Genomic DNA, 22,948 nt, shown 5'->3' on the forward strand with positions numbered 1-22,948 from the left:
TCGTCTTGGCTGACATAAAGTGTCTTTGTGCATGTCAGACGAGTGGCACCGCCTACTCTGGGTGTCTGAAGTGGGATCACTTTCTCTGGCTGATACAGTCCACGCCAGGGCAGGATCTAAGAGAAGAGCGCTTCCTTGGCTGGGGCCCTCGGATACAACCTGCCGGATCACACTTAACAGCCTGCCAGCAGCACCTCAATACAGGGCCTGCACCTTGACTAGGGTATCAGGGAAAGATGCCACAGCTGAGAACTGGAAAATGAGCAGGTTCATACCAAGCAAAGTGCGCTGGAAGAGCCACCAGTCCACTGGAAGAGCAACCTGGCTGGACAGAACAAGACACCTGAAGTCCTGTGTGTGTGTTTGAGGAACTATGAAAAAAGCCAGTGTGGATGGTGCTCAGAGAGCAAGGGAAAAAGTGACATGAAGATGAGACTGGAGAGAAAAGCAAGTTGTCTGATTCCTAGGAGAAAGGTCTCCTGGGGAAGTGGTTACAGACTTGGGTATGGAGCCACTTTGCTCCCACAGAGTTAACAGAGTTTGGTGACTTTTCAGAGGCGGTCTGCCAGGTTTTTTTGTTTTGTTTTGTTTTTTTGCTGCACCACACAGCTTGTGGAATGTTAAGCATATGGGATCTTAGTTCCCTGACTGGGTGTTGAACCCTGGCCCCCTGCAATAGAAGTATGGAGTCTTAGCCACTGGACTGGCAAGGAAGTCCCTGCCAAGTATTTCTTTTTTTTTTTTAACTGCCTTTCTTCATTAGGACTCAAACTTTTCAAGTATATAGTAATGTACTATTTTATTTTCATAACCCTAATGACAAGATACGGAGAAGGAAATGGCAATCCACTCCAGTATTCTTGCCTGGAGAATCCCAGGGACAGAGGAGCCGGGTGGGCTGCCATCTATGGGGTCGCACAGAGTCAGACACGACTGAAGCAACTTAGCAGCAGCAGCAGCAGCAGCAGCAATGACAAGATAAACTTGGTATTATTTGCATATTTAAATGCATACTTTAATATTTAATTTCAAAGTATTTCTTTATTCTGTCTCTCATAAGGGAAGAGAATTCACTCCAGGGGAAGACCTTGCAGCTTGCCTCTTCTTGAAGGTAGGAAACAAAGGCCCGGAAACAACATTCTACTCTGAGATCTCATGTTCTGTGATACCAATCGCTTCTGGAATCAGGCCCACTGAAACAATGCGGCCCACTCTTATAGAAAACACCAGCAAACATCCCACCGCCTTCCATGGTTTGGTTTTATAGCTAGTTTCTATCTTGGCCCCATCAGTGTTTGCTCCATCAATTCTGTCTTCAAGTGTAACCTGATAATTAGTGTTATTAGTGTTAGAAGAATGAGTGCCCATAAACCCAATCAGGGCTTTATTTATGGGAGGAGAAACTAGGACTTGTAGGACTTTGATCTGTATTTTGTGCATGCTTTATCCACTGAGAATGGTACAGCAGAACAAGTATCATAAGACAAGCTTGCACAGAGCTCTTTTGTTTACCACCAGCACTGAGCCAAAGGCCTACCTTGTGATGTCTTCGCTTCCTCCTGAATCGGAGCAGCTCTTTGTGCTGCCGAGACACAAAGTTGACGGCAGCGTACTCAAGCAGGGCTGAGAACACGAAGAGCAGGCACACGGCCATCCAAATGTCGATGGCTTTCACGTACGATACCTGGGGTGGAGGTGGGGGGAAGAACACAGGAAGATGAGGAGAGAACAGAGAGAAATATTGAGTACGGAGGAATGTTTTCTGCTCCTTGGAAACCCCCTTCCCCATCATCTTCTGTTGTTTCCTCTCAGCTGGAATATTAGGATGGAGGGTACAGAAGGAAACAGATGAGAAATTCATCAAGAAGACTGGACAGAATATTGAGAAAAAAAGAACATGGTGCCTAGAAGAGCCCTAAAGAGAAGGGGGTTGGTGTTGGTGTGTCCATCATTCTGTCATTGATGGAATACAATGTGGTGTTCAGACTGAAGGTGATAGGAGAATTTTTACCTAATGGTAAAAGTAAGTGGAGGATGTTAGTGAGAATGGCAGAGCGAGATCTTCAAAAACTCTCCCCCCACAAAAAAGCAGTGAGGACTCCATAAAAAATGGTCAGAACCAACTTTTCTCCAAACTCTGTTAATGAATCAAAGTCTAACAGCAATCCTGTAAACATTTGTTTGGGAAAATCAGTTGAATCCCAGTAAGAACAGCAGGCTTCATGGCATTAAAAATAACCCAGCTTTATTGAGATATAATTCATGTATCATACACATTTAAAGTATAGAAATAAATGATTTTATATCTTCACAATTATATACAGTCATCATCATAGTCAATTTTAGAACATTTTCATCGCCTCAAAAAGAAACCTACTACCTTTTATCTATCATTTCCTTACTCCCCAAATTCTCTTCCTCCAATCATGGACATTTTATGTGAATGGAATCATACAATATGTGGCCTTTCAGTTAGCATAATGTTTTCAATATTCATCTGTATCATAGTATATGTCAGTATTTTATTTTTTTAATATTTTTATTTTATTTTTTTCATTTATTTTTATTAGTTGGAGGCTAATTACTTTACAATATTGTAGTGGTTTTTGCCATACATTGACATGAATCAGCCATGGATTTACATGTGTTCCTCCTCCTGCCTCCCTCCCCATCCCATCCCTCTGGGTCTTCCCAGTGCACCAGCCCTGAGCACTGGTCTCATGCATCCAACCTGGGCTGGTGATCTGTTTCACCCTTGATAGTATACTTGTTTCAATGCTATTCTCTCAGAACATCCCACCCTCACCTTCTCCCAGAGTCCCAAAGTCTGTTTTGTACATCTGTACTTTTTTATGGCCAAATAATAGTACTCTGTATGGATATAACACATATCATTGATCCATTCATCAGTTAAGGACATCTGGATTGCTTCTACCTTTTGGCTCTTATTAGGAAAAATGCTGCTATGAACTTAAGTTTTTCTGTGGATGTATGTTTTCATTTCCTTTGTGATGTTTTAAGTTGCCCTATTCCCATCCTCTCATGTGTGGCTCGGTGCTAGTCTTGTAAAGCAACAGCCTGCAGGCACAGTGAACACCAGTATCCTGACAGCCACTGGATGGGGCAGAAGAGAGTAGGAGCTTCTTTAAAGCTATGTTCTCAGGGAATTGTTATTTGACCTGTTTTATGGTTCTCTGAAAGAGACCACTCACAAGGCTGTCTTTATTTGACCTGACTTGGAGCTGTCCCAATTGTGAGCAGCTTTTTCCTTGAGGGCATTTGTTGAAAACAATCACTGGCAAGTGTTGAACATTACATCAGCCTCAGGCAGTTGGTAACAGTTGAGGCAAACAATTGGTTGATCAAAAAGAATAAAAGGAAAATCTGGGGAATGAGCTGTCCATAAAACTATGATATATTCCTGGAAACCAATGTGCATTTTTAGGCCTATGTGCGTGTCCAGGGTGACTTGAGAAGGCTCTTAGCTGTCAACTCTGAATAAGCAGAAAGTAAAGGCTACAGCAAAGTTTTAAACCGCTTGGCTCAGTGACATGCCATATTATACTATGTAAATGTATAATTTTTATCAAAAAGATTTAAGACATATCAAGAAATAAGAAAGCATGGCAAATGCAATGTACTGAATGTTTATGTCCTCCCAAAAGTCATATGTTGAAATCTAATCCCAATATGATGGTATTTGGAGATGAGATCACTGGGAAGTAATCAGGTTATGAGAGTGGAGCCTTCATGAATGCGAATAGTGCCTTTATAGAAAGAGTGCAGAGAGCTAGCTTACTCTCTTTCTGCCATGTGAGGATACAACAGTAAGTCAGCAGTTTGTAACTGGAAGAGGATTCTCACCAGAACCAGACTACCCTGGCATCCTGGTCTCAGATTTCCAGCCTCCAGAACTGTGAGACAAACTTACGTTGTTTGTAAGCCACCCCCTTTATGGTACTTTGTTATAGAAGCCTGAATTGATTAAGTCAGGCCCATACAAAGGAGAAAACGTTGTCAACAAAAATTGTGCCCAGATATTGGACTTAATACACAAAGACTTTAAATCAGTTATATTTTTAATATGTTCAAAGAACCAAAAATACCTTGGCTACCCAGCTAAAGAAAAGTATGGGAATGAAGTCTCACTAAGTAGAGCATGAGAAGCTACAAAAAAGAACCAAATAGAAATTCTAGAGTTAAAAAGTAAAATAAATGAACTGAAACTTCCACTGGAGAGAATTTAGAACATATCTGAGTGGACAGAAGAAAGAATCAGTGAACTTGAGGTTATCCTGTCTGAGGAACAGAATGAAGAACAATGAATAGAGCCTCAGAAACATGTGGGGAATCATGAAGTGCACTAACCTGTGTTTGATGGGTATTTCTGAAGGAGAGAGAGAGAGAGAAAAAGGCAGAAAGAATTTCTGAACAAATAACAGCCAATATTTCCCCAAATTTGATTAAAAACACTAATGTACACATCAAAGAAGCTAAATGTACCCCAAGCAAGATAAACTCAAAGAGATCCACACCTAGACACACCATAATCAAACTGTCTGAAGCCAAAGAAAAAGAATCTTAAGAGAAGAAAGAGAAATAATTCATCATGTATGAGGTATACTCAATAAGATTAACAGCTGATTTCTTGTTAGAAACTGTGGGGTCTAGAGAACAGTGGAGTGAAATTAAAGATGATCTAAATAAATGGGAAGATGTCCTGTGTTCATGGATTAGAAGACCTAATATTGTTAAGATGTCAATACTCCCCAAGTTCCTATACAGACTCAATGCATTTAAAACTAAAATTTGTTTTTATTGTTGCTGCAGAAATTGACAAGCTGATCTTAAAATTTTATATTCATGTTCATATGGAAATGCTAAGGACCCAAAATGGGTGAAACAATCTTTAAAAAGAACAAAGGTGGGGGACTCACACTCCTCTACTTCTAAACTTACTATAAAGCTATGATACTCAAGAGTATGATGCTGACATAAAGATAAATTTGTGTGTGTGTGTATATATGTATATATCAATGGGATAGAATTGAAAGTCCAGAAGTAAACCCATATTTTTGGGTTTACTTAGTCAAAGCCTATGGCCAGTTGTCTTTTGAGAAGGATATAAATTCAATGGATGGAAAGAATAATCTTTTTAACAAACAGTGCTGGGATAACTGGATATCCACATACAAAAGAATGATATCCCTCCCTCGTTTCATATGCAAAAATAAACAAAATAGATTGAAACACTATATTTAGAGCTAAACTGTGTAACTCTCAGATGGTAAAGAATATGCCTGCAATGCGGGAGACCTGTGTTTGATCCCTGGGTTGGGAAGACCCCTGGAGGAGGGCATGGCGTCCCACTCCAGTATTCTTGCCTGGAGAATTCCATGGACAGAGGAGCTTCCTGGCAGGCTACTGTCCTTGGGGTTGCAAAGAGTTGGACAAGACTGAGCGACAAAGCACAGCACATGAAATTCTTAGAAAAAATGTACATGTAAATCTTTATGATCTTGGATTAGGCACTAGTTTCTTAAGTATGATACCAAAAGTACAAACAACAATAGAAAATTTAAATTAATTTCCTCAAAGTTACAAACTTTTGTGCATAAGGAACATTTTTAATCAATGTTGAAAACCTGTAGAATGGGAGAAAATATATGCAAATCATGTTCTTAAGAGTTTAAAATCCATAATACACAAAGAATTATTACAACAATAAAAAGAGAAATGCCCCAATTAAAGAATGGGTAAAAGATTTGAATAGATTCTCCATAGAAGATATAAAAATGGTGAATAAGCACATGAAAAGATGCTAAACATTATTAGGAAAACTCAAATCAAAACTACGATGAGATAGCACTTCACATCTATTGAGATATTTATAATCAAAGAGATAGCATAACAAACATTAATGAGGATGTGGAGAAAATGGAACCTTGGCAGTATTATAAAGTGGTATAGCCACTTTGGAAAATAATTCGGCATTCCTCGAAAAGTTGAGTATATAATATACCTATAACTTATATATAATATATAGTATATATTAATATAATGACTATAATGTACCATATAATAATATATCTTTAAGAGTTGAAAATATATGTCTGCACAAAAACTTATACATAGGAAATGCTTGTTCACAGCAGCATTATTTAAAAACAGGCAAACATGGAAATAACCCAGATGTCCATCAACTGATAAATAGATAAATGAATTGTGATCTATACATGCAACAGAATATTACACATCCATAAAAAGAAATGAAGTAGTGATACATTCTATAACATATGTAAACCTTGAAAATATTATGCTAAATGAAAGAAGCCATTGAAACATGTATATTATCTATAGTGAAACAGATCACCAGCCCAGGTTGGATGCATGAGACAAGTGCTCTGGCTTGGTGCACTGGGAAGACCCAGAGGGATTGGGTAGAGAGGGAGGTGGGAGGGGGGATCGGGGTGGGGAATACATGTAAATCCATGGCTGATTCATGTCAATGTATGACAAAACCCACTACAATATTGTAAAGTAATTAGCCTCCAACTAATAAAAATAAATGAAAAAAAAAAAAAGAAAGAAAGAAGCCAGTCATTAAGACACAAATATTGTGTGATTCCTCTTAGGTGAAACATCTAGGATAGGCAAATTCATAGAGGTGGAAAGTAGATGAGTGGTTGCCAGAGGCTGGTAGGAGGGGAGAACAAGGAGTGACTATTGATGAATATGGGGGGTTCTCTGTGGGGTGATGAAAATGTTCTGGAATTAGACACTGCTGAGAGGGTATACAACTTTGTAAGTATACTAAATGCCACTGAATTTTATGCTTTGAAAGAGGCAAGAATATCAGGTTGAGTGTTATTAGCAAACGGAGCCCACTCTCAAGGCCAGTGAAACGATGAATGGAACAGAATGTTGAGTCTAGAGTCAGTTATAAATGAAGGGGACTGTGGGGTAGACTATTCATAGAGAGAGGAGCAGCATGTTGAGCCTAACATAAGGAAGAGGAAGCAGGATATTCCTCCTGCTGTTGCAAATGAACAGAGCAGAATGTGCTGTCAGCTGGTAACAGTAAACAGAAGGTTTGTTTCAAGCTTTTATAGTAAATGTAGCAGAATGCAAAGTCTAGCATTAATGGTACAAAGGGCAGATTGTTTGAGTTTTCTTGTGAGGATATAGAGGAGAGAGTGGTGTCTAGCATAGATGACAATTGGAGTAGAATGTCGTGGCTCACATTAAAAGTTAATGGAATAGTCAGTGTCATGAAAAACAAGAAAAAAAACAGTGGGGAGACTCTTCTAGATTAAAAGAGTAAACTGTATGCAATGTGGATCTTTATTGGATCTTTGATTGGATCCCTCACCATGTCTACTAATGACAGTTTTTGGACCATTGGGAAAATTTAAAGATTCTTTATAGATGAAATTATGGAATTATTTCTAATTCAGTAATATTGTTATATTAGTGTTAATTTCTTAGATGTGATAATATCAAGTGATCCTTAGTCCTTATTTAGAGGTGAACTGTCATGCTGTCTGTAACCTTTGAATGATTCAGTAAAAATCGCATCTGTCTACCTGCTTACCTAGAGAGAAAGATAAAGACAACGTGGAAAATGATAACTGGAATTGAGGTGAAGGCTACTAGGTATTCGTTGCTTATTCTTCCAACTTTTCTGCATCAGAACAGAAAGTGAAGTGCCGTATTCATTGCACATGGTGCAGAATGTTGCATTTAGCATAAGGCTGAAGGGGGCAGGGTATGGTTGGTGTCTGGCATTAATAGCAGAGCACCATGTTGGGTCTTCCCTATAGCTCAAATGGTAAATAATCTGCCTTCAATGCAGGAGACCAGAGTTCGATCCCTGGTTCAGGAAGATCCTCTGGAAAAGGGAACGCAATCCTCTCCAGTATCCTTCCCTGGAGAATCCTATGGACAGAGAAGCCTGGGAGGCTACAATCCACGGGGTTGCAAAGAATTGGACACAAGTGAGCGACTTAACACACACACGTTGGGTCTGGTGTTGAGGAATGTGGAAAGTGGCTCCAATGACTGTAGCGAACATAGTGGAAAACAGCACCTAGCACTTGATACAGGAGAGTTAAGCAGATTGAGGCATCGAGTGCTCGTAGTGAATGGAGCCGAGCGCTCTTACCTCAAGTGTGGGTGAGCGGAGGAGCGTGTGGCATCTGGCATTAATAGTAAATGACGTGGGACATTCCATCTAGTGTTAAATGTGAATTAAACAGAATGTGAGGTCTAGTGTTAACAGTGAAAGGAATAGTGTTGCATTCATTGTCAAGTTGACTGGAGGAGGATTAGTGTCTCGTGTTGGTATGAATGCAGTGGATTGCTGTGTCTGGTGTGAGAAGAATGGAACAGAATGCTGGTTCTAGCACAGAGTGCGTGGAGCAGAACGTGTATCTGGCATTAGCAGTGTGTGGAGTGAAAGGTGCTGAGTGTTAATAGTGAACAGAGCAGAACATGCTTCAAGAGTTAATAGTGAATGTAAGGACTGTGAAGAAAGCTGAGCGCTGAAAAATTGATGCTTTTGAACTGTGGTGTTGGAGAAGACTCTTGAGAGTCCCTTGAACTGCAAGGAGATCCAACCAGTCCATCCTAAAGGAGATCAGTCCTGGGTGTTCATTGGAAGGACTGATGCTGAAGCTGAAACTCCAGTACTTTGGCCACCTCATGGGAAGAGTTGACTCATTGGAAAAGACCCTGATGCTGGGAGGGATTTGGGGCAGGAGGAGGAGGGGACGACAGAGGATGAGATGGCTGGATGGCCTCACCGACTCGATGGACATGGGTTTGAGTAAACTCCGGGAGTTTGTGATGGACAGGGAGGCCTGGCGTGCTGCGATTCATGGGGTCGCAAAGAGTCAGACACGACTGAGCAACTGAACTGAACTGAACTGACTGAACAGAAGGTGGTGTTTAACATTAGAAATTTCAGAATCAAAACATCCCACCCTCGCCTTCTCCCATAGAGTCCAAAGGTCTGTTCTGTACATCTGTGTCTCTTTTTCTGTTTTGCATATAGGGTTATCATTACCATCTTTCTAAATTCCATATATATGCGTTAGTATACTGTATTGGTCTTTATCTTTCTGGCTTACTTCATTCTGTATAATGGGCTCCAGTTTCATCCATCTCATTAGAACTGATTCAAATGAATTCTTTTTAATGGCTGAGTAATATTCCATGGTGTATATGTACCACAGCTTCCTTATCCATTCATCTGCTGATGGGCATCTAAGTTGCTTCCATGTCCTGGCTATTATAAACAGTGCTGCGATGAAACATGTATATTATCTTTGGTGAAACAGATCACCAGCCCAGGTTGGATGCATGAGACAAGTGCTCGGGCCTGGTGCACTGGGAAGACCCAGAGGGATCGGGTAGAGAGGGAGGTGGGAGGGGGGATCAGGATGGGGAATACATGTAAATCCATGGCTGATTCATGTCAATGTAAGACAAAAACCACTACAATATTGTAAAGTAATTAGCCTCCAACTAATAAAAATAAATGAAAAAAAAATTTCAGAATCAGACTGAGGTACTGCAGAAAAGAGTACAACAAAGCAGGCACTGGACTGCTATCTTATGAAGGAACTGCTGGCAAGGTTGGCCCTTGGTTGACATCTAGAACTTGGATTTTGGTTATATTCCCACTGTCCCTAACTGATAAGGGTGCCCCACCATGTTTTGACCACTGGTATAAACAGTGTGGTTTAAGCTGAGCACCTGCTTTCCTCTTTGGAGTCTGGAATTTGGGGATGTGGTGGGCAGAGGGTACTTGTGTGACCAGCACCTAATAAAAACCTTTAATATTGAATCTTAAATGAATCTCAAAACAATTTCTCTGTCTCTCTGGGCAGAAACTTGTCACACATATAGCTGTGTTTTTGTTGCTGTGGTGAGAGTGAACTCTGTGTGGTCCCTCATGGGATGGAGAGAGTGAGGAAGCTTGCACATGGATCCCTCTAGACTCTGCCTGTGTCTTTTTCTCTTACCATCTAGCTGTGTATCCTTAATCTATGGATTAAGGATAATGTGTATCCTAATCACTCTAAGGAATCTTAGCTGTGAGTTCAACCATTTGTTGAGTCTCTCAGTCCTATGAATCTTTGTACATGGTGTGGTCTTGAAGACCCCAGACACAAAGTGCCATTGGTGGTGAAAGGAGTGGAACATTGTCCTTAGCACTACTGTGAAGCGGCTGAAGGAAGTGGAGTTGAGTGTTAATAGCAGATGAAGCAGAATACGTGTCTAGTGTTGGTGGAGAATGGAACAAAATGTGGTTATCTGGCAACTGTATAGAACATAATGTTCTATACAGGAAATGTTCTGGAGGAAAGGTTTCTGTGGGTCTGAATGCTGGATCCTGCTGAGTTTAGAGGATCAAGAAATAGTGCCTAATTCCTTGTGCATGCTGATCTCAGGCAGGGAAGGGAGACGTGTGTCCTCCAGGTCTGTCCAGGTATTCTGTGCTCTTGGGCAGTGGGACTTACCTTGGGCAGGGATGCTCGAGAGCCAGAGCTCTGGGTGGTCATGGTGAGCACAGTGGTGATGCCCAGGCCCACACGGGCAGGGGCAGCATCCATGTTGATCCAGAAGGAAATCCATGAGAGGATGACAATGAGCAGGCTGGGGATGTACATCTGAATCAGGTAGTAGCCCATCTGTCGCTCCAGGTGGAACCGGGCTTCGATGCAGGTGAATTTGCCTGCAGGAAATTAGAGTGGGAAGGCAAAGTGGCCTAGTGGATAGGAACAAGGTCAGAACAGCCTCGGCTGGAATCCTGGTCCAGCCTCACACTAGCCGTGTCCTTGGGGGAGCATTTGAATCTTTCTGTGTCTCAGTTTACTCATCTATGGTAAATCGGGGATGATGATGATGATGATGATAAATGATAATAATACCAACCGCACATGGCTACTCATGTTTACTGCGGTGGTAAATGAGATGGTAAAATGAGTAAAGACCTTAGCACAGCCCTCACAAACCATTAGTGCTCAGAATGTCACTCGCCATCAGCCTCATCATGTGATTATTTAATACCTACAAGGAGAAGTTCAGCCTCTGTAGTCTGCCCTTCACAGTGCAGCCTGTTTCCACCCCATTTCCCTTCTTTCTTCACCTCACCCATGACTCCTACACTCTAGCCCTTGCCTTGAAAATCCTCTGAACATTCACACTTCTGAGCTTTTGAGCCTGGTAATCCCTCTGCCCGGAATGCTCTTCTTCCACCCCACAACCTGCCAAGGAATCTTGCCTCTCCTGTATGGCAGTTTAATGGTGACATCTCCCCTAGACAGAGCGCCTCTTTTTTCCCCATGTCCCTTCAGCTCTGTTCATGTGAGCATCGGATTCTTTAAGGCATAGTACACTGAGTAGGCAAGTCGACCTCTCTCTCTTTCTTTCTCTGTCCTCTGCACCAGCCTGTGGACAGCTCATCTCCCAGTCTGTGTGTCCCTTGAACTGGGCCGGGCTGTCCCCTGGTGGGGTCTTGGCTCCAGTCCACTGACACACAGTTGCCAGGGGAATTTTGTATAGTTCCCTGGACTGCACCTTCCGTGTGGTTAGGGCCTTGCCAGTCTTTTCTCACTGAATCCACAGAACTAACCCAGAACTCAGCTCTTACTTAAATGTGGGTAATGAAGGGCCACTGAGATAATGAATGAGAAAAGCGCTGTGGTGTATGAGAGTCGGCTGTGATTATTTGATACCTGGGGACTCACTGGCTCTCCGGACCCATAGCCCTGCATCCTCCAGTGAGGAGGGCTGACCATGGCTTTGAGCATCCCTGGATATTGGTAATTGGAGGGGCCTGGAACCAAATTCCTTTGGAGACTGAGGGATGATTGGCCTGCTCTCTCTCTGAGTCTCAGCTTCCCAGGGAAGAAGAGAGTATTTTTGAAGTTCCTAGGATATCTATCTCCGAGGTCACTGGAAAGGGATACTTGTCCTAAACAGAGCAGAACCCAGGCTGCCTGCTTTTTTCTGGGCCTTCCACTTGCATCAGAACGCACAGTGGTTTCCCTCAACTCCTCGCCCTCTCCTCCTCCTCTCCTTGGCCCCTGTCACAGCCTATCATGAGCCCCCACTTCACTGGGCTGCGTTCAGACGGCAGGCCCCCTGTCCCCCCCACACAGCGGGCATACTGACTGGCTGCCTTTTGTCCGCAATGTGCCATAAGCTCCTTCCCCGCCTGAAACAGGGCAGGCGAAGCCAGTCTTGGTCTTGCTGCAGTTCATTCATGTGTTCAATCTTCCCGCAAAGCCTGGGCTAGGCGTGGAAGGTAGAGAGCTGAGATAGAGAGTGGGCTTCTCCCCTCTCCCCTCACAGCTCACACTCTAGGGGACCCTTTCCAACGTCACTGCTTACTAATCCTCAGCGCCGGCTTGCAGCTCCCTCCTGAGATCTAGTGGGAACATCGTCTGCTCTTGCCCTCTGAGAAATGCCAGCCCCTCTGTGACACTGCTAGATGTCCTCCCACTGCCAGCTCTCCCTTCTGCCTTAGGTTCTATCCTGAGCTGAGCACACTGCTACCTGGAAGAAAGACTGTATCTCCCAGTTCCCCTTGTCGTGAGCTGTGGTCCAAGCTCAAGTTATTTGCCCCAGGACTTCAAGAGGAAACTGTGGGAGCCACTTTTGGCTTCAAGGGACATTCCCTTAACTCCTGGGTAGTAAATACAGAACTAGACCCACCATGGGTACCTCACAAGACCCACTGAAACAGTGATGGCATGACTGTTTGTGATGAGCTCTGGCCCTGCTGCAGTAGGGTGGGACCTGAGGAGGGTGGCCCCTTGTACCTACCTGTGTTATAATGCTTGGTGCAGTATCTCAAGTCCTTCTCCTCTTTCAGGATAAACTGGGGTAGGGTTAGTCCGTCTGCCACCTGCACAGCCCCCTGCTCCTGCCACTCAAAGATGAGGTCATTCATGGTGTATCCAACTGGGATGGGATCAGAAGAAGAAGTCACCACCTGGAAGCTCTTATTTGAAGCTTATTGAAGTCAGGGGTGTTTAGGGTTAGGGGTGAAGAGGCATCAGACCCTCAATGGAACTCATGAGACTATATTGCTTTATTTCCCACCCTCCTCCTCCCATGGGAGGTTAAAGCTGGTTTAATTGCTTGTGTTTACGTCACAACCCTGTTACCTCTCTTGCTCCTCCCAGCATCCCACCTTAGCATCCCAGCTCTCAGTTCTGTTGTCAAGTTCAGCTGACCCCTGCTATTTTTTGCCTGTGCACCATCCTTGCAAGCACGTCCCCCCCAGCCCCTGGGGAATAACTGTATGTATTGCTGTCATGGTGGGGCTATCAGTTGGGGGACAAGGTCAAGATGGTGACTCATTTAGGCCAATCAGACTCTCTGCCCCAGAACCTTGACTCTTGAGTAAAGTGACAGCAAGTTGGGGGCTGGCTGGTGCTGACTCTCCTCAGAGGTGGTGCTCCAGGGAATGGTCTGTTAGTTCCTGTGGCCTAACGCTCTTCCCTGGTTCTTGTACTTTAGCTTCTCCTTCAAATCTGTGAGGAGTTTGAACCCCTATGCCCTTCCACTTAATTCCAGTCTTTAAATTCGTCAGATTGGTTTCTGTGTTTCCAATCAAGTAAGTGAGCTACCCCGTTGGTTAAAATCTTGGTTCACCTGTGATCTCCTCCATAAAGCCTTCTCTGTATCCTGTCTCCTTCCCAATCAGAAGGAAGTGCCCTTTCTGCCTTGAGGCCACAGCATTTTGCACATCTAGCCACACACTTACCACTTGCTACTCTGCGTTAGAATTATTTGTGTGGACAGACATCTCTCTCCCCTGCTGGAGTGAGCAACTCTGGGAGTTTAAGGACTCTGACTTATTTAAGCTATTACTTCTCTATTCCTGGTAAGCATGTTCACAGAGGACATGGAATAGTGTCTCTTTGCAGAATGCTGCTGGCTCTAGAGTCAGACAGTGTAAGGGAAGTTATATTTCTAATGCACTTTCCAACAGCAAAGCCCCTCCTCTGGTATTTTGGACTGTTAGAGTATGGCAACTCACTCCTGTTTTCTTGCCTGGAGAATCTCCATGGACAGACGGGCCTGGTGGGCTACAGTCCATGGGGTTGCAAAGAGCTAGACATGACTGAGCAACTAAACACAGCACATAGCACAGTAATCTCCTGGGGTCCAGGGGTTAGGAGCAGGTGTGTGGGGATTTCTACTGGTCCCATGGGTAAAGGAGATCTGATTTTTTTTTAATAGAGGCCTCATGCAAGGGACTCACAGCTTTCCAGTTGCATAATGCACGTCTGGACATCCATGGGGAAATTCTTCAAGTCCATGGGGCAGGCCAATGTCAGGGTGATTCTGGGAAGAGAAAGCAATGGAATGCTGCTGGATCCACAGACCAGGGAAGCTGTGCCTCCATGCTAGTTACTACCGGCAAATTAGTTATCTAGGATAGGGCGAGGAGGTCAGGGAACTAAGTGTTTATTGAAGTAATATATGCATCTTTCCACATCAGAGAGAGAAAGGAGGTTGCCTCCAGTTACACAGAGTCAGTGGAACTTCTGGGCTTCTTTGGTGTCTATCTGGCTTCTAGAAACCTGCCTTTAGCAAGTTGCCTGAGGCCTGGAGGCCCACATCCTTATTCTTCTGCAGAGCTCTTGGGTACAGACAGAGCCTGACTTTTAAACTGAGCACTACCAGGCCTTAGGCATCCCCAGGTGCATCTGGAGCAGGTGTGTAGGTGGTTCTTGGCTCCTCCCTTCACACACTCATCAAAGGTGATTTCCAAGAGGCCCCCTGCCTGCTCAGTGTCCAAACACAGCTGATTTCCATCTGCGGGCTCCTGTTGGGCTCAGCTGGGAAGCGGTGGTTGCCCCAGGCTTTTGGGCTAGCTGTTGATTTTGGGTTGTTCAACCCTGGCAGAGGCTGCAGTCTCAAGCATAGGGAGTCCCCTTAGCAGAATCCAAGGTCTGCAGCTCAGCTGAGATGCAAGGCTTCAGCTTGAAGGGCTCTGCCAACTCCCGAGCCCCTGCTGCAGGGAATGGAGAAGAAAGACCAGTGGAGGCCAAACAGACTTCAGTCGGCAGGCCAACTCCCGCGTTTGACAGGTGAGAAAACCGGGGTGCAGAGGAGGCTAGGGAGGGGCACATGTCAGTTCACACAGCAAACTGATGGCTCAGCCAGGATTCAAAACTGTTGCTCCTGGCCTTTGGATTTTGAACTCATATATTTGCTGACAGGCTTTCTAGAACTGCTGTCCTGAAAAGCCAACCTCAATGCCCAAAGACCCCTAACTGGTGGTCATGTGGGGCTTAGCTGCTGGCACCTTGGCCCCACATGGTGAGGCACACAGCCCTGGGTGAACGCCCCCCTCTAACTTTTACCCATGGCTGTGGATGTGGGCCCTTTAAGCACAAGGCAGAAGTGAGGAGGGAAAGAAGAGGGAAAAGAGGGAGTGGGAGGAGGAGGGGGAAGGGAAAGGGCACTCAGTTGAATTTCTGCAGATAAAAGCTCTAAAGTGGGGCAACTGTCACACTGGGTTAATTTCCTGAAGTTGAATGACCTTGGAACATCACTTTCTGCTGATTTATCCTTCTGTCATGCTGCACTGGGGCTTAGCTTCCCGGAGATGTGAAACTAGCCTGGCTGCAGCAAACCCCTAGCCAGCGGGGCCTTGGTGGCCATCCTGAGCCTGTCACTCTCCCAGTCTGGGTGTGCATGGCGTGGGGTGGGCAGCAAGTGAGCAAGGCCATGTTGGCCCCGATTCCTCCCAGTCTGCCCTCCTGCAGTGCCTCCTTCCCCTCCTGAGGTCCTTGAGGCCCCCTCCTACCCTGACTGCTCTCTGGAGACTTTGAGTCAAGTCACACTTGGGGATTAGGGCCTGTGCGGCCTCTCCTATGGGCCTGAACACTTAAAGCTCGTCTCCTAATAGAATTAAAAAGATATATTCCCCTGAGGAACTGTTGGGGACGGGGAGGCATTTAGGACCAGTGCTCCTTTAAGCTCTTTGAAATAGAAATATGTTCATCCAATACTTGAGTGCCTATTGAATGTTTTTCTAGGCTCAGAGTGGGCATTAGATCCACACTAACATAGTAGAATCTAGATTCTGCTACTAAATAGCTGTGGGAACTCTGGCAAGTTGCTTAAACTTTCAGATCCTCACGTGTCTAATCTGCAAAATAGGTATAACAAAACCTGCTTCATAGAGTTGTTGGGAGGATTAGAAATCATACGTGGAAAGTCCCAGCCTAGTGGGTAACTTCTCAGGGAATGATGCATAGTAAGAATATTACATGGACATTGGTTCTTCCCTCCATGCGTTGGAGACTGGGAATTAGGTGGGATGGGGGTGCAGAGTGTGGCAGAAAATTCTGAAGGTTTGACCCCAACTAGTGTTTGTAGGATACCTCCCAACCTGGAAAGAGAGTCCCAGGTTTTTAAAGTCAGTACAAGGAATAGAGGATAGAAAGGTTTTATAATCAGGAGCATCCCTGGTTTATACCTGTGAGCAGCACTGTCCACCTGGCTGGCCATTTATGTTGAAGTTGCTGTGGTTTTTTTTAGACTTTGTGCCTTTACTCCTGCTATTTTTTAAAAAATTATGTAAAAAATTACATTAAAAAATGTATGAGATCTACCCTCTTAATACATGTTTTAGTGTACAGTCCAGTATTGCTGTATACAGGCACACTGATATACAGCAACTCTCTGGAACTTATTTATCTTGAGTGACCAAACATTCCTGGGGTGGGCATTGACTTTGAATACTCTTTTCCCATCTTGTTTTATTGAAATGCTGGAGAAGCTTGGGGGCCTTGCTTTAACCCTACCTCTCTAGGCTGCTTCCTTGGTGCCCCCCTGTTTATAATGAACCATGGACTTCTAGAAGCTCCCATGGTGTTTGATTCTTTCTTGCTGAGTGTAAGTGGCAGAGCAGGCTCTGCCTGTTCTGCAAAGGCATTGGGTTGTCAGGGCCCGCTCACCTCTGCTCGGCCCTCCTCTTGGTGTCTGCTCCCAGAAGGCATGTTCTGAGGATGCAGCGGGTGATGAGCCTGACAGAACTCACCTGATGCTGTAGAGGACATTTCCGTTCCGGGAGATCCTCAGCAGTTTGTTGTCCGTGGTGATCTCATGGAAATGGGCCCCCTTCTCATTGGCAAAGAACAGGTCAGGTTTCCAGATGGAGTCCAACATGGATGGGTCCAAGTCCAGAGAGTCATCGGGGTATTCATTGTAGGCCAGCCGGGGGTCATTCCACTGCTGCCGCAGGAAGATGTTGACCCTGTAGTCCTACAGCCAGGAGATAAGGAGGCGGACTCAGAGTTAGGCCCTGGATTGTCACATGGTGGAGGGCCTGGGTGCTTCCGGTCAGTGCTCCCCAAAGCCCATTCTGGAGGATGTTATCAGAGTGCAGCTGCATCTCATGTGGGGGTGAGGCGTCAAGTCTGTGCGTCAGGCAAAAATCAGGGGAGTCATAATTATCCCTGAAAATTCTCTGGATGCCCTATTAAGTATATTCAACTCTGAACTGATCTTATTTAGATATTTTTCTTTTGAAAAACTTAAAAAAAAAAAAAAAAAAAGGGAAACCCATACTAACCCTAACCTGTTTTCATCCTGTTAACATTTTGTCATGTTTGCATCAGTTTTTGTTATATAAGAGAAATAATACATCACAGATAAAGCTGAAGTCCCCCTTTGATTATCAACCCCATCAGTGCAGTGATTCTCATGACCACTAAGCTTTGAGAGTCACTGTTCTAGAGAGAGTGAAAGAACAGAAAGACTAAGAGCTAATGCCTGAGCAGTCACACTATTTTGCCCAATTCCCAAGAAGTGAAGAAAGATTGGGTGGAGGAATTTTATAGTGTTCTGCTGGTCTTAGAATTCATACCACTCTGTTTTAGTACCCACCTTCTATTACCGTCTATAACATGTGTCGATTTGTTTGTTTGGGGAGGAGTAATAGATGACACACCTTACTGAGTTTTAAACCCAGTGCTAAGTTAAATACTCTCTGATGGGACTGTAGTGTAGTTACTCTGCTGAAAAAAAGACTACGATCAAACCAAGTAGGGAATTGTTTGATTAAACCAAATATATCAGATTTCTTTATTGCAGGACTTCTCAGAGACCTTAATATACTAAGGAGTTGTGTGTATCTCCAAGAAGGGAATGGACTATTCAGTATTTCCCTGGTTCGTTTTGGCCATAGAACTCTTATGTAGTGCATGCTACTTGTCTTCTACAGAATGTAGGTTAGAAATTGCTGTTCTAGTCAAAACTACCCACTTCTCCATCTTTATTTTTCTCCAGATGGGGAAACTGAAATCAAAAAAGAATTGAGACTGGCCAGTGTCTCTCTGAAAAGGCAAGGCAGAGCCCATTTTGGAGCCTGGGTGCCTTGACTGCTAGCTGAGGATTTGTTTGTTGGATCCTAGAGGAACTTAAAGAATCCATGTAGTTTGTATTCACATCCTGAGAAGCAATTCATGGCATGGATAGATCTCCATGGTGGGAAATTGGGTAATGAAGTTAAGAAATATTTCCATTAAGAAAAGTTTTAAATTTTGTTAGACAGGCATTGTAAACTTGCAGCCCATGAATATTCCACCACAAGTAGAAATTAGGGTGTATTTGTGTTGTCCTAGGAAGAAGTGTCTAGCTCTCTCTATTGGATTCCCAAGAGGGTTTATAGTTCCCTAGAATATTATAACCTCAGTTCAAGTCCAACGTTAAATGTTCTCCTTCAAGTAATAATCTCTTGCTAAGCACTCATAAGCACCTGCTATTGCTTTTTCTCTGAAGGTGCAGGATAAGGGAGGTTGTGCTCTGTTTTCTTTTGGGGGGGCTGCCTCTAAATCCTAATCACTCTTGGTCTGTCATCAGCACCAATGAACTGAAGCAAACAGCCCTTCTCCCCGCCCTCACCTTCACTCCGCCACTTCCCCCTCAGCTCATGCCTCATTCTGTACGCCTATAGAAATATCAACAGCTTCATAAAATGTTCCAAGGTATTTTATAGGATTGTTCTATAATTTAATTGAAGCCTCTCCCTCCAGGCCCATAGAAAATGGCATTTGGCGTCATAATTTCATATCTTATAAGTCCCAGGGTGGAGGAAAACTTCAGACCAGACTGGAAGTTGATGCTTTGTTTTTCCTACTGACGGTAATAGATAGCTCCCAATCTGGTTCCATCTGATCAGGGATTAGAAATGGCCTCTTTTTGTCCTGTGGATTTTACATGAAGTGTGTATGTGTGTGTGTGCATGTGTGTGTGTGACAGAGAGAGAGAGATGAGGCACTGGGCAAGTCATGTCAGAGTATACAGACTATGAATGGTTGGACAGAAAAAGCCTTCAAGTCCCCAAACCCCAGCTGCACTTCTGATGTTCTTGCCAGTGACATGTCAAATGGTTTATGTGGCTGGAAGGAGGAAAATAAAGTGGCATTTAAAACGGCCTGTTAGGCACCAGGCATTGTTCTAGATACTGTCACACACATTTAATCCTTACAAAACCCCTGAAAGCTAGATGTTCATATTCTCACAGTGAGTTTAAGGAAACCGAGGTTTGGAAGGGTTGAGAGGCTTGCCCAAGGCCCACAGCTAGCAGGCAGCAGAAAGTGTGAAAGTGATGGTCGCTCAGACATGTCCAACTCTGCAACCTCATGGACTGCAGCACGCCAGGCTCCTCTGTCCATGGGATTCTCCAGGCAAGAATACTGGAGTGGGTAGCCATGCCCTTCTCCAGGGAATCTTCCCAACCCAGGGATCAAACCCACGTCTCCTACATTGCAGGCAGATTTTTTTTTTTTTTACTGTCTGAGTCACCAGGGAAGCCTAGTTAGTGGCAAAGCTGGAGTCTGAATCCACATCAGTCCAACCTCCTAGTGAGAACTTGTTGATTATGTCCCTTGGCAGTGGATGGCCAGTTCTTTGCTGGGGACCATTTTCTCTCATCCCTACAGCCTGCTTAGCCTAAGCCTTATCTCCTGTAGGGGCCTTAATGCCCACAGACTTTCCTAATTTCTTCCTTTTCTGATTTTCTGGTAAAACCAAATCACCAGAAATGTTTAATTTAGCACTTCCTCCCTGTGTCTTATCTCCTTAACTTGATGAGAAACAATTAGAGACAATAGACCTGACCTTGTAATTCTCTTGTACCATCCTACCTACCCACCCAGTCTGTGTACCTGGCGGGGGAGGAGAAGGAACATAGCTAGAAAAAGTTGGAGTATGAAGAGCTTCCAACATTTTATGGCTGGAGAGACTGAGACTCTTTTCAAGGTCACACAACAGTTCACAGAAGACCTGGGATTAGAATCTGAATTTACTTCTCTGGGCCCTGCTGTTAAAAGGAGTTAGGAGGGGATTTCCTGACAGTCCAGTGGTTTAGATTTCACACTCTTACTACCATCGCCTGGGTTCAATCCCTGGTTGAGAAACTAAGATCTCTCAAGCTGGGTGATACAGCCACTCACAAAAAAAGTTAGGCTAGGTGGTCTGTAAGTGAGTGAGTGAATGAAGGTCAGTTAGTCATGTCTGAGTCTTTGTGACCCCATGGACTGTAGCCCACCAGGCTCCTCTGTCTATGGAATTCTTCAGGCAAGAATACAGGAGTGGGTTACCATTGCCTCCTCCAGGGGATCTTCCTGACCCAAGGAACAAACCCAGGTCTCCTGCATTGTAGGCAGATTCTTTACCCTCTGAGCCATCAGGGGAGCTCCTAGATGGTCTCCAAGAACCCTTCCAAATGTCATGGGTAATGATTGTTACTTTTATTTTTTCCGGTGACATTTAACTGAGTGTCTAAGTGCCAGGCACTGTTCTAGGAACTGGAAAATTCATTGAGAACAAGAAAGACATGTGTATGGTGTCCCAGAGCCTACTGTGTGGTGCTTACACCACTCGGAGACAGGGCTCTGCTGAGGCTTAAAACAGGTCACTGGGAGATACAGAGTTCATGCTCTCCATCTAGGTTTGGATGTGGAGGTCAGGGAAGGTGCCAGGAAGATGTGATATTTAAAGTGAGACCAAGTATGGCAGAGTCGAAAAGAAAAAGCGTTTAGGGCAGTTGGAACTGCCCCTGTGATGGCCTGAAAGCAAAGCAAGAGCACGTGCCTTGGGAAGAACAGCAAGTGAGTGAATCAGGGCAGGAGTGGGAGGAGGCACGCAGTGAGTGGAGTCTTCAGAGAATTCTAAGTAGGGAAGGACATTATTATAGTTGCATTTTATTACTGATATTTAAAAATATTTTAGTTTTCTTATTACAGAGGTAATGCATGTTGATTATAAAAAATATAAACATACATTACCTAAAAGAAGAAAAACAAAATAAAAACTATAGGGTTTTATTATGAAATGCTGTGTAAGTAGAGAGGGTAAGAGATGTGGAGACTGTCTGACACCCATACGCAACTCATCTCCTCCCAGTGGCCTGGCTCCTCCCCTCTGCATCAATTGATTTTCTTGTCCCTGGTTGGTAAACAGCAGTGGGAAATGCCATTCAGAAGGGATCAATGTAATTGTTGTAATCGACTGAGAGCTAAATGCTGTCTCGCTTACTTGGCCGTACATTCACGTTGGTTGGTATTCAACATGCTGGGCGTCCATGTTCAGGTTCATGGGCAGGAGGAGCAGCATTGGAGTTCTCCACCCGAGAGTCTCAGGTCCTGCCTCCTGTAGTTGGCTTCTAGTCCTCAGACCCTCAAGGTGGCCCATCTTCTAAGTCCGAGAGGGAGGGGCTACCAGAGCTCTGGCTCAGCAGGCTCTAGCATCCACTCTCCAGTCTCGCCTCTGAGATTCCCTGATGGCCTGATTTCTGGAAACTGGGCAGCTTGCATGCTTGTGAGACCAAGGTAGAGCATTAACTCACTCATTCATCTGTCTGTCATTCAAAAACATTTATTGAAGGCTTCCTGTGTGCCACCCCTCTCCCCATCCCTGTTATGTCTAGTTTCACACTCTAACCTCTCCCAGTAACTTCCTCTAAAATTGTAAATTGTGGTGAAATAGGAAGCATGAGGTGCTTTAGTGGGAAAGTGCTAAAAACCTGGTGAGAGTGTTGGTGGGAAGGGGACATGGAGGGCAAGATATGTGCCCACTGCAATCAAAACTCAGAGACATTACCCAAGAGGAGAATGAAGAACCAGATTCTTATGTCTTCCTGCTCTCAAAGGAATGTCTCTTCTCTGAATGAGATGCAACTCAGTAAACACTTATGAGGCCCAGTAGGAAAGCAATGAGCGTGGAGGCTCAGGCTTCTACCCTCATGGAGCTCAGATCACCTAGCCAGCCAGGAGAGGAATGGACACAAATCTAATGTACAAAACTGAATGTGATAATGGTCAGAAAAGGTTCTATTAGATATTGCTGCTATTAGATAAGCAGATGTTAGATATTGCTTTTAGGTTGTTAAGATTACTGCCAGGTGAATCTGGAAGTGATTTTGGAGAGAAGGTAGCATTTGAAATGGCCCCTATCAGGTTGTTCCATCCTCCTGAATTTAGCATCTCTAGATCTGATATTGTTCTGAAATAAGAGTAATACTTGATTTCTGCTGGAAAGGAGGCCAGTAAGGTATGAGGAGGAAGGACAGGGGTGAGGAGTACAGACGCAGAGCAGGACCCGATGTGAGGGACCGAGGGCTGCAGTCTTGGTGTATATAGGATTATGGTTTGTAGAGTTGGAGTGTCAGAGGAATTTCATGTGGAAGGAATAGCATAAGCAAAGGTGTGTAGGCAGGGGCATTTACACAATTTAGTTTAGCTCAACCATCAGCTGCATAAGTAATAAAATGTCTCTCTTACTGAGGACCTACTACGTACCAGGCATTTTGCTAAGCATGCCACAAATTGCATCTCACTTTATCTTAAAAAAAATCCTGTCATTATAGGTATTTTCACCTTAATTTTATAGTTGAAGGCTCAGGAAG

At 44.2% G+C, this 22,948-nt stretch overlaps 1 protein-coding gene across 2 annotated transcripts in view; it reads right to left on the reverse strand.

The window, feature by feature from the left end:
• Positions 1-22,948, reverse strand: part of GLRA1 (glycine receptor alpha 1) — a 90,521-nt gene that overhangs the window by 5,470 nt on the left and 62,103 nt on the right. For both annotated transcript variants that reach the window (XM_043914028.1, XM_043914029.1), the window contains exons 4-8: positions 17,078-17,301; positions 14,285-14,367; positions 12,838-12,975; positions 10,527-10,741; positions 1,538-1,684 (exon numbers count right to left, since the gene is read on the reverse strand). In XM_043914028.1, coding sequence (XP_043769963.1) covers positions 1,538-1,684; positions 10,527-10,741; positions 12,838-12,975; positions 14,285-14,367; positions 17,078-17,301 — 807 coding nt within the window. The remainder of the gene's footprint in view (positions 1-1,537; positions 1,685-10,526; positions 10,742-12,837; positions 12,976-14,284; positions 14,368-17,077; positions 17,302-22,948) is intronic.

Source organism: Cervus elaphus, chromosome 9, assembly GCF_910594005.1.
Source record: "Cervus elaphus chromosome 9, mCerEla1.1, whole genome shotgun sequence".
NCBI classification, from domain to species: Eukaryota; Metazoa; Chordata; class Mammalia; order Artiodactyla; family Cervidae; genus Cervus; species Cervus elaphus.